This window comes from Salvia splendens, chromosome 3, assembly GCF_004379255.2.
Source record: "Salvia splendens isolate huo1 chromosome 3, SspV2, whole genome shotgun sequence".
Lineage (NCBI taxonomy): Eukaryota > Viridiplantae > Streptophyta > Magnoliopsida > Lamiales > Lamiaceae > Salvia > Salvia splendens.
In genome coordinates this window covers 38,415,750-38,428,034 of record NC_056034.1, presented here as the reverse complement: position 1 = coordinate 38,428,034, position 12,285 = coordinate 38,415,750, and the positions used below count along the sequence as shown (strand labels likewise).

At 40.1% G+C, this 12,285-nt stretch overlaps 2 protein-coding genes and 1 pseudogene across 2 annotated transcripts; 1 reads left to right on the top strand and 2 right to left on the bottom strand.

Annotated features, from left to right (window-relative positions):
• Positions 1-54: 54 nt before the first annotated feature.
• LOC121796984 lies at positions 55-1,384 on the bottom strand (annotated as a pseudogene).
• A 986-nt stretch (positions 1,385-2,370) lies between these two features.
• On the top strand, positions 2,371-3,227 carry LOC121794042 (phylloplanin-like). Its single transcript, XM_042192051.1, has 2 exons — positions 2,371-2,563; positions 2,833-3,227. Exons 1-2 carry the CDS (start codon positions 2,371-2,373, stop codon positions 3,117-3,119), a joined length of 480 nt encoding a protein of 159 aa, XP_042047985.1. The 3' UTR covers positions 3,120-3,227.
• A 7,254-nt stretch (positions 3,228-10,481) lies between these two features.
• LOC121793683 (mediator of RNA polymerase II transcription subunit 1-like) lies at positions 10,482-12,285 on the bottom strand. Its single transcript, XM_042191722.1, has one exon. It carries the CDS (start codon positions 11,978-11,980, stop codon positions 10,808-10,810), a length of 1,173 nt encoding a protein of 390 aa, XP_042047656.1. The 5' UTR covers positions 11,981-12,285; the 3' UTR covers positions 10,482-10,807.

Below are 12,285 nucleotides of genomic sequence, written 5' to 3'. Positions count from 1 at the left end.
ATTTTAAATGTTCAATTACTAACTAAGGCAACACATCATAAAATGAGCATCAAATTAAAGTATGTTGATGGTGTCTGGTATCTCCACCGGATATGAATGAATCCCATCACTCCACACATTGGTCTCGTCGCGGCCTTCGACGTTGCACAGACACTTCCACACCGCGCTGTTGCACTTAAATCCACTCCCAACTGCAAGCTGCCACACTCTGTCACCTTTCCTCATCCTCCCCTTTGCCTCAATGTAGCTCAGCTCATACCATATCGACGAAGAGGAAGTGTTCCCAAATCTATGCAGCGTCATTCTAGAAGCTTGCACGTCTTCTTCCTCCATGCTCAGGCTCTTCTTGATAGCAGAGATCACAGCTCTACCTCCGGGGTGAATGCAAAAATGCTCAAAAGCGTTTATTTAGGTATGTATGTTTTTTGCATGATAAGGGAGAGAGCATAGGTTATTTGCTCCTTTAAAGGCAAAACCCTAGGCCCCAACATGGCCATGTTCGCCTTCAGGGCTTCTCCGGCTACAGCCACAGTGTTCTTTGTGATGGAGACGCCGAGTTTGTTGTTTTGGTCGAGTTCTTGAATGATGCAATAGTATGATCTGTTGTCTTGCCCTTTATGAGTTCTTTCCAGATGTTGTAATGAGTATTTGGCCTTTTCCTTGTCTTGGTCTCTGCTTGATATGAGTATGGCGGCGCCGCCTAGGCGGAAGAGGCAGTTGGTGAGCAGCACTGACCTGTTCTTGCCGGTGTACCAGTTTAGGTTCATGGCCTCACTGCTTACAATGAGGGCTAGTGAGTTTTTGTGGACTTTGAGTAGGTTTTTGGCTAGGCCTATGGATATAATCCCTGCACTGCATCCCATTCCTGAGAGGTTGAAGCTCATGATGTTGCTCCTCATCTTGAATTTGTTCACAATTAGGGCACTCAGTGAGGGTGTGGGGCAGAACATGCTCGAATTCGTGATGAGGATGTCGATGTTTCTAGGGTTTGTGTTCGACTCGTGGAGGAGGGTTTCGACCACGTTGAATACGACCGTCTGGGTCTCGTCGATGGAGAAGGAGATTGACTTGTCGATGGGGAGGCGGGCCAGGGCCGGGGGGCGCTGGTCTCCTCCCCGAACCCGGACTTCTTGAGGATCTTGACCTGGAAGTCAACGCTTTCTTGGTCGAGCTCGTGCTCGTGTTCTAGGTGCTCCACGAACATGGATGTGGGGGCGCGGAAGAAGAGCCGGGGCTTGTAGCATGCGTAGTCGAGGAGGCGTACCGTGGTCTTCTTCTTGTAAGTGAGGTAGAAGATGGATGCTATTAGGATTGAGGCCAAGCCTAGCAAGTTGTTGGTGAAGGTGGAGAGATCAAGTAGGCTATGTAGTAAAGATGCAGTCATTTTTTTCTAAATTTAAGTTGTTGAATGTTTGTTTTATTGAATGTGTGATTTGTGAGGTAATATTGTTTTTGGGTGGTGTGGTAGTATGGGGGATTACAAGTCATGGAAATGGTGGGAGTAGACACTCATTTTGTGCAAGAAAGGTGCATTGGTTTATTGTTTTATGCCTTGCACTCATCTACTCCCCCCTATTATCTAAACATTTTATAGTTATAGATGTCTACTGTTCATAATTTTAACATGAATAAATTGGCATTATAAAAGCGTCAAAATCCCACCCATATAATTAAGGATTCACCAACTTAAGTCAATTGGGCCATCAGGCAATGCTAGGGGCTGAGGCTTTAAATGAGTTGGGCTACCAACTTAAATAAATTGGGCCAGGACCAAATTAGTCATCGATTGGGTCACAATAATATTACATAAAACAATTAATAGTAAAACAAAAGAGGGGAGGGGAGGGGAGGGGAGGTCTCCTCTTGTCTTGTTTTCCCACGCTTGACATCTGCCTAATTTCTTCTCTCTCGTGAGATATGAAGAAGATTCAAGAAAATGTCAGAATTCAACTATGGTGACTGATAAAATATAGTTAAATAAAATTTGACCATATTCTAATATATGAGCAAAAGCCGGTATTAATTATAGAAATTCAACTCTGCGGAGTAATAGAAAATGGAAAAAAAGTGGTAACCATTTGTTTCCTATCCCAGTTGGCAAGGCTAGCATTTCCACAGCTAAAACAGTAGCACAAATACAAGAAGTAGCTCTCAAATGTGGCAAAAATTTCAAAGAAAGGTATCCCCACTTAGGACGTAGGTGAAGCCCACAAAAGTGCATGAGCATCAACCAATATCCCAACTTGATACGTAACCATACAACTTGTACATGCATACATGCACGCTTATGATCAACATGAATAGACCCCTTCTTGTGTTTTCATCTATAAATAGGGCACCATTTCCAATAGAGTTTCACCAACTCAAAAAATGGCACTAAAATCTCTTCTTGTGTTAGGCCTCTTGATCGGGTGCATCGCATTGCCACTCGCTCAAGCGCAGCTTGGTGGGCTTGGAGGCCTTCTTGGCCCTATTTTTGGCCTTCTCCGAATCCAAGGCATTCTCTTTTGCACTCCCAACGGAAACGTAGGTGTCAGTGCCACTGCCACCCCCGTTTTCCCTAGTACGTTCGCATCTAAACTCATATTCAATTCTTCATTCCGATATGAATCTCCCATACAAATGTTACTTTGGGGTGACAAAATTATTTTTTAGTAATGATATGTAACTTATTAAATGTATAAGATTATTCAATTCATATTCAACTCTTCAATCCAATATAATTAAAATCTTCCAATTCATATTGAACTTTGACCAAATTATAATTTTATGCACCAACGTATTCCTGAATTTATCATAATTTATAGTATTATTATTTGGTTTGTGGTGTAGATGCTTTGGTGCAGCTGCAGTGTGGTGGAAATGTGGTGTCTACTGCTACAACAGATAGTTCGGGTGTATTTTCGATATTGATGGACCCCGTCAACTTTCTTCTCTCGACACTCCTCTCTGGCTGCAGGCTCGCTGTCAACACGCCTCTCGCCTCGTGCAACGCGAGCTTGCCATCTGTCGGCGGCCTGGCCTCGAACCTGCAGTTCGTCGGAAACACTGTGGCCGGCCTCTTGAACGTCGCCAACTTGGTTCCCACCGGTTTTCAATTCAATGCTAATTTGCACTAGTTGTCTCAATTATATATAATGTTGTGTTCCACTACATATATCAATAAATGGAATGTGGACATGATAAATGACTTGAAGAAATCACTAATATAATATACTCATTATCAATTCGCAACTGTATTAATCATGTATGTTAGTCTATATATATGTGATTTGTGTCAATTGTCATGCATGTTTGTCTATCTAATTAAATTATCATATAGTACTATTTTAGCAGTTTACATAAATAAATGATGCGTATTTTAGACGGAGATTGTGACATTAACGGCCTTAGAACTGAGTTTAGTGGCCAGAAAGTAATTATCAAAGGGAGTATATATATATATATATATAGGGTTGAGACCACTAGCACTGCCTTAATTATGTGATCATCATTTCAGGTATAAACCACAAAAGTAAAAGGGGAGACTAGTATCTATATACTAATATACATAACCAAAAGTAACATTAAATCAGTATAAAAAATGCCACGCAAGAAATTAAATCGTGTTGATTTCAATTGATCTACGTAAAAAGTACTATATGTAAATCAGATAATGAGATCAAATATAGGAAGATATAGTTGAGGCATAATATTCCTTACAAATTATTTAGTCCCAAGCCATTTTGTTGAGACATAATATTCCTTACAAATTATTTAATCCCAAATGCATTTCTCTCTTTCATTTTTTTGGGTAGGACTATGAGCTGGGGCATGTGCGTGTACGCTTCTTGCAATTACCAGCTAGTCTTGCTTGGAGAATTTTAATTAAGTAATGATCTTGCGACATTGATTATTATTATTATAACCAAAAATATTAAGTTTAGTCAAATTCTACTTTATCCAGCTAACTTTAAAATCAATTGACAATTTGATGGAATAGTAAATATTGCTCCTTCAAAAACAATCCATCACTCAACCAACATGATTACATGATTGACAATTGTGGATAGTGTTAAACTTTTTCTATTTATTCTTTTGCAGCTATATATCATGACTACACTAAACATTTAATTTTTGGTTCCCCCCGCCCGAGTGTGAGTGTTATATTGTGGATACTAGATTAAATACTAGATTCTAATTCTTTGATGTGATGAATAAAAACCATAAATATATTCATATCAATGAATGAACTGAAATATATGTCCCTTTAATGAGACTACAGTTATTAAAAGTAGTTCGGGCCGATCCAACGAGTTAGACAAATTTAATTAGATCCGAAATTCAGGTCAGACCAACCTCAAGTGTCAATTGTATTTGAATTTGTTGGACATGTATATAAAGTGTATTTAAGGCTAGGCTGGTGAAGCCATTCAACTTCTTTGGTTGCTATGAACTGGCCACTAAAGTTGAATGTTGACAACTAAGTGAGTGAGTTTAGAGTGTTGCCAGGAACTAGAAATGTAAATAAGCCGGTGCTAAAATTATAAAAATAACTCAGATTGTAAATATATATTTAATATTTTAAGCTATTTTATTTATTTTATAAATTTACAAAATGATGAAAACACAAATACCTAATGAATTTCAAATATAATTTAACACTCTATATTTTTATAATAGTTATTCAAATTATAAAATTTAGTAAAAAAATTGGCGATTGAAATCATAATATGAAATCACAAAATTTCAGTTTTCTTAATTATCATATCCGATTATAAAATATTGTATTTTGGTAATGTTTAAAACTACAATGTTTTATTAAAATAAGAAAAAATATGTATTCTAATAAATTTTAAAATTCTAGATTTAATACTTTACTTTAAAATATAAATTAATTAGAATTTGACAATTTTTATATTTAAATGACTACTAATATTTTACTATATTGAAATAGAGATACAATGTGAGATACATAAATTGTGCTATTATGAAGATATGCAAAATATTTTATTAAACAAACTAAAGTATTAAACCAGCATTAGGTATATTCCTCAAATTAAAATAGTGCAAATTCGATTATACTGCTATATATTTCCGAGTCTCTTAAAACACACAATAAATTAATTACTCTCTAATTAAAAGTGGACCCCAGCACATCTATAAATTTAATGAATTCACTTTCTAATTTCTCTTTTTCCCCTTCATCTCCTTCCCCTTTCCCCCAATTCTTTCTGTAAACAACGTAAAACAGACATATGCAAGGGCAGCCACAGTTGGGTTACCGGGACCGGCGCCGGCCAAGCCTCCGCTGGAGCGGTGGCTTGGCCCATGGTAGTTCCGTCCCTGAGTGTTGCGACATTTATGTTGCTGATGTCTTAAGTAGGTAGCATAAAACAAAGTAAATTTATATGTAGATGAAAGGTGAGCAAATATGTTGGATCTATTTGTGAGATTTGTGGCTTGAGTTGTCAATTGGCTTGGGTCAGTTTGGCCCATCAGTGAAACAAAGCGAGCCTGGGTTCATTGGTTGAAATGAGCTTCAATTGGGCCGTTTTGTAAACCTAGGCCCGGCTCAGGCCCAGGCCCAGGACCATCTAAAGCCCAATCCAGACCTGGCCCATGCCCGACACCAGTCCAGGCTCTCAGGTCCATCAGAAGCCCACTTTATATAATTAGTTTTTTTTAATGTAATTAAGTAATCAACAACTAATAATTGAATATTTCTCTATTTATGCATGTCATGTTGTGCACGAGATATGTTTATATCATTCCAATTTATTGGATGTTTCAAATGAAATCAAAAAGTAATAGTCTAATATCTACAAAAGTTCTCGACCAAATCATGAATGCAACATTCAATCTTGACTATATCTATTTTTTTCTTATACTATTATTTATCCAAGATGTAAAAAAAATGGTTCTAAAGTTTTCTTTAAAAATATTACGTATTAAAACCTCAATATTTGATGACTCCTTCGTTCCAAGGAAGGGATCATCTTCCTTGTGAAAGATGACACCTTGGCTATTGCGAGAAGAGTTGACGTCATCGATTTTCAATTCATCCTCAGAGTTTGTAATCGTATTGCTCACTTATTGTCCAGAAGGCCAAACTTTATAGGAGTAAACTCTATTCTAAACAATATTTTATCTATTGTATCCGAAGAAACATGCCTTTTAAATTTATAAAATTACCTTATTTCTAAAAAAAAGCATTTGTTATTCGCTTTGAGATATATTACTACCAATATTTTGATCCATGTGTCATTTCACCCGCTGCCGTGATTGTTTATAGATTCCATAGTAGAAGTAAATTTTTTCACACTTGAAATATTCGACCATACAATGGAATGAAAGCCAAATAAATTGAACCCCTTTACTACATTTACCAACAAGGTAAATATCCCTAAATTAGTGAATTGAGGGGTTGGCAAGTGGCAATGACATGGGCATCTATTATGAAATGGCACCTAAATTTCGATCCGTTGTGTAATAATCCTCTACATGGATTTTAGCACATAGCGGTCATTTTGCATATATTATCATACCTCATAAGTCTTACATCTCCATTTTCTCTCACACACATTATCAAGAGATGTATTGGTGTATAAAATATAAATGTCATTAAATATGGATTTGGATGATCATTTTACAATGAATGTCTCAAGAAAGATTCTCCCACCTTTTATTTTCATTGTTGGATATATAGAGCTACTTTCTATGCAATGAAAATGTTTTTTTTTAAATTAACTCCTATATAAGGGAGAAAATTCTAAATAAATTCTTATACTATAGACAGGAGGAAATTACAACTAATGTCGAGAGGGCTCGAACTCGGCACCTCATGCAATAATGTCTAAGCTCCTTGCCGCTAAGATAAAGGCTATGGACCTATGCAATGAAAATGTTAAGGACTCAACTTTTACAAATAAAATTAATGTTACCCCATCCCCTTTCGAGATAATCAAAATGCTATTAATTGTTAAAATAAGTTTGTGGTCTGGCTGTATGAGAATATTGAAGGCAACTGACAAAGGAGGTCCAACTCATGTCACGAGTCTTGTAAAAAAATCATAGAGATTTATGCATCTGTATCTTTCACATGCAATGGTCATTCTTGACCAAGGTGCTACGTAAAATGGGATTTAAAGAAAAGTTGCTGAGTTAGGTGGAACGTAGCATCAACTCCTGCTGGTTCTCGGTCCGCATCAACGGAACTGCTGCTGGCTTCTTCAAATCCACCAGAGGCCTACAGCAAGGGGACCCACTCTCACCCTCTCTATTTATCCTAGCGGCAGAGTATCTTTCGAGGAGTCTGGACAAGCTCATCCTCGGGAGAAGAGAAATGAGGTTTGCCACTACGCTTCACGGGTTACAAATCTCCCACCTTGTCTATGCCGATGATATCTTGGTTTTCACTCAAGCGAAGAAAGAGTCGCTACAAGAGCTTGTAGAATGCTTGAGACACTATGCAGCAACCTCGGGCCAAAAAATAAATATGGAGAAGAGCCAATTCTACGTCGATGAGCAACATGTAAGGTGGGCACCACGTATCGAAGAGATAGGAGGATTTCAGCAGGGGAGCTTTCCCTTTACCTACCTTGGTGTCCCGATCTTCAAAGGGCGAAAAAAGACAGACATGTTTATATTCTTAAGGGATAAAATCTCAGCCAAGATTCACTCCTGGTCACATAAATCTCTCTCCTTCGGAGGGAAACTCACACTCATCAAAAGCACCCTTGGAGTGATTCCTCTTCATATCTTTCAAGTGCTTGAGCCGACAAAGGAGGCAACGAAGCAAATGGAAAACCTTTTAGCCAAGTACTTCTGGGGGTCCTCACATGATAAAAAAGCAACGCATTGGATAAGTTGGGATCAAATCTGTCATCCTATTGAGGAAGGAGGGCTAGGAATTCGGAGATTTGACGAGATGGTGGAAGCGTTTGGAATGAAGCTCTGGGTGAGATTTAGAGAACAGAACTCGCTATGGGCAAACTTCATGCTTCAGAAGTATTGCCGTAAAGCTGCTCCCTCAAGAGTGCTATACTCGAAGAAGCAGAGCCCCACTTGGAAACGAATGGCAAGGGCAGGACATAAGATTCACAACCACATCCACTGGGCTTTGGGAGATGGAAACATCCAGTTTTGGGAAGATATTTGGTGGAGGGACAAGCCTATCAGCGAACTATGCAACCCTGGTACAATTCGGCCACAACAAAGAGTTAAAGAATTTTGGAGGAATGGAAGCTGGGATGTGGCCTTGATTCGGAGAGAACTCGAGCCTCTGGGGGTACCGAGGGAAGTTATTGATGAGGTGATCATGACTCCGATCGAATCAGAGGGCAGAGACACGCTGAGGTGGGCTAAATCTACACATGGAAACTTCACCACAAGCTCGGCATGGGAACTAACCAGGCACCGGCAGCTGCCTATGCAAATCTTTAAGCTAATTTGGAATGACTGCATACTCCCATCGATATCTATCTTCGTATAAACGCATTCCGGTTGATGCAAAACTGCAATGGAGGAGAATTAGCTTGGCGTCTAGATGTAGGTGCTGTCGCGCCCCGACTACTGAGACACGAGAGCATCTGTTTCTTTATGGAGAAGTGGCAGCACAAGTCTGGGGTGCTATCGAGGTCTGGTTCCCGAACCTGCCAAGATGGAACGTTGCAAATACCGATCTGGAGAAACGTATCAAATTCTGGCATCGCTGGCTATGTCGGACGGACAAACCTCATGCGAGCTCAATTATCCCATGCTTGGTCCTTTGGACGATAAGGTCAGAACGCAATGGCCAGATACATCGAGGGGCACTGTTCACAGCAGAAATCGTGCTCAATCAGGTTACCCAGCACTTGCAGAGGCTTACCACAGCGGGGAAGCTCGGGAAAAAACAGTGGAAAGGATGTACGATCCCTGAGACGATCAGTACGTCTGCATGGAGGGAGAAGGCCCGCAAACAAATAAAACTCATCAGTTGGGTCCCACCGGATGCAAACTGGATTAAGCTCAACATTGACGGGCAATGGAGCGAGGCGGGATCAGGGGCTAGAGGTATCCTCCGGGATAAAGATGCTAATCTACTCCGATGCTTCAAAACAAATATTAGTGCAACCTCCCCCCTTGACGGGGAACTGCAAGCAATATCTCTCGGCCTCGACATGGCAGGGGAAAGGGGACAGAGGATCTGGCTCGAGGTGGGGAGGCTTGAAACAGTGGACCTGTTGGGAGCTAAGAACCATGGAGCGGCAAATTTGCGCCACCGGATCTCGGAGGTCCGTAACAAGCTAAAATCAATCCGCTGCAAAATCTCCTACATCCAAAAAGAAGGTAACAAGGTTGCGAAATGTTTAGCACTGCAAGGGAGCAGGGAAACCAGCTGCATCTACTTTGATCAACACACGGCGCCAGCCTTGATTAAAGCCATGATGCGTATGGACCAACTGGGACTGCCAAACGTCCTCCTCTACAGATCGGAAAGGGATTGATTGATTGTTTCGATTGTGCACTTGAAGTATTGGTTTTGGAAGAGAGTAGATTGGTGTCTTATCCAATTGAGGATTAGGCCCCAAGTTACTGTCTTTACTAAAGTTGAACATGTCACTTTTGGGCATGGTTTGTTTGTGTAATCAAATTGTTGGTTGACAAAAAAAAAAAGTGCATCGTAACTCATTTTCAAGTACTTATTACTCAATTCATAGTATTTTCTTGGCAAGGTAACTTCACAGTTGGATAGTTTAACATTATGCCAAAATGTTTTCAAGTTTTCTAATTCAAATTTGTGATACTCCTAAACAAATCCATAATACTACATTGATCTCAAGGGTCAAAAGAGTCTTTTTTGTCTCTCTCTCTCTCTCTATGGTGTGTGTGTGTGTGTGTGAACATTATTGAATGGAATACCAAACATTTGCGGCCTTGAATAGCTGCTTTCCTGAATTATATAACACCAGCTGCATTGTGTGTGGGTGTGTGTAGATTAGATGGGCATAAGTGTAGATTCAGACATTTCAAATGTGCCTTTATCTACACCAAAACATGTGCAACACTTTGACTAAACCAAACTATATGATTCTTTTCTTTTGGTTTTGATCAATGATTAGACTAAGAAGATGGGACCTTGCACATGCTCAGCTTGAGACATGTGATCCAACCCTTTTTCAGTTTTTAATTTTTGTGACATCTTAAGTGGCAACACATTAACTAGAAAGCCTCTTGATGTAGACAAGCACAAACACAACTACATCTAAATCCCAAATCCATTCTTTTTTGCATGTAAAGTTGATTAGCATCCCATCCCATGCATAAACTAAAAGTCACCAATCATGTCAAACAATCTTCTACTACTCTATCAAATGCCTTTTCATCATCATCATCATTATCATATAAACCCTACTCTTTCCATCCTAATAACAAAATGATATTTCAATTTTATCCCATATTTGGACTCAGAAACAAAAGGGAGAAACAAGGAAGTTTTGAAAAACAAGTCTAAAAAGGATCAAGAAAATTCTCCACCTTTTATTTAGTATTTCCCAGCCTTACATCAAATCTCATCATACCAATATCTTATTAGATATACAAAGAAGAACCAATACTCCCACGACTGAAAACTACAACAAAAAATTAACAAAGATTAACATATCACAACTGGCAAAAAACAAACTGCAGCAACATGATTAACAGAGTAGCAGCAACCACATGAACAAACACCAATCTTGAAATGTAAAAATGTATAGTAGTACTAACATATCAATCAATTTAACTCAGTAAATTCAACTCTTTTCCCATGTCTCCCTCTTCATCTCCCTATCTCTTTCTCTGCTCAGCCACTCACAGCCAATAAAGAAGGAATTGCAGCCAAATTAGGAGTCACATTCTTATTACCATTATCCCTCTTGGCAGAAGAAGGCTTACTAAAAGCCCTTATTGGACTTGCAAGAGCCCAGCCCCAACTCTTGCTCCTCCCATGGGAGACCTGCCTTGCCTTCGAATTCCCACCATTATCCTCTGCAGAGGAGGAAATCCAATGAGAGGAAGACGAAGACGATGAGGAGGATGAGGTGATCATGAATCCACCAAAGATCCCTCCACACCTAACCCTCTCCTTGATGCAATCTTGGCCATTGATCCCACTGTTCCTGTGCGCAGCTTGAACCTTTGGCTTCCCTTCCCTCTGCGACTCAACACGGCGGAGGGTACAATCGCCAAAGCCGGTCGAAATCCTCTCAAAGAAATCACCAGAAAAACTCCTGTTCCCACAGCCAACAGATCTGGATCTTGACACTTTCCTATCAAATGCAGCTTGATCAGGGCTCCCATTCTCATCCACTACCACAAAATCCTCCCTTTTCTTATCCCTTGGCCTAATCCCATTACTACCACCACCGCTGCCATTGACAGAAGATGATCCAACAGTGCTACTAGCTGTGGCCGGTGTAAAGTTCGAATCTTTCAAGCTTTTCCCACTCCTTTTACCACTAGAATGCTTTGACATGTAAAGAAATGACCAAAAACCCCTTCTGTGAGGGCTATAATCGTCAGAGAAACCTCCATCGGAGAAATGCATACCTCTTCTCGGAGTTGCGGTAGATTTGCTTCTCTTGAAAACAATGCTGCCGGAATCCGAGTTCCCCACCGCCACTCCATCTTTCATCTTCTTCGTCTTCTTCTTCTGCGTCAAAACAAAGGGCAATCTCGACCTCCTCGAGTAATAATTGCATTCGCTGCTTGCATTCTCGGAAGCGTTGGAGGAGGAAGGGACGAGGTGGCGAGGCTGGAGGGCGGCGGCGTTTCCACCGCCGAAATCAGATCTAGAGGAGGATGAAGAGGATGAGGAAGGCAAAATGGCGACTGGTAATGAAGAGGAGACAAGTTTCCCGAGCTTTTCTTGAAGGCAAAAAGCGCAGATCCCACCTGGGGTGCTGTTTTTGTAAGGGTGGTTGGTGCATTGCATGCTGCCTTCGCCCATATCTTCGTGCACCACCTCCATCACCATTTTTTTATTATTTTTGTAGCTCGGATGGGAAAAAAATTGAATCTTGATTTGATTTTTGTATCGGATATAGCATAGGATTCTTGAAAGTTTGGTGGCAAGTGAAGAAAGATTAAATGTTGCTATCTGGGATGATGGTATGTGAGTTTGGACATTACAGAGAGGTGTTGGAAATTACAGAAATGGATGGGGAGATAGAGACTAGAGAGAGGGGTCAAAGGAGGTGAGGTGTATAGAGAGATATTTAGGGAATGGCATTGAGTGAGTGGGGATGGAGAGTGAAGGGGAGGGAGACTCCACTGAGCACG

Coding starts and splice junctions, on each gene's coding strand:
- LOC121793683 (XM_042191722.1), bottom strand. CDS start 11,980: ATGGTGATGGAGGTGGTGCACGAAGATATGGGCGAAGGCAGCATGCAA.
- LOC121794042 (XM_042192051.1), top strand. CDS start 2,371: ATGGCACTAAAATCTCTTCTTGTGTTAGGCCTCTTGATCGGGTGCATC. Junction 2,564..2,832: donor TGCCACCCCCGTTTTCCCTA/GTACGTTCGCAT, acceptor TTTGTGGTGTAG/ATGCTTTGGTGCAGCTGCAG.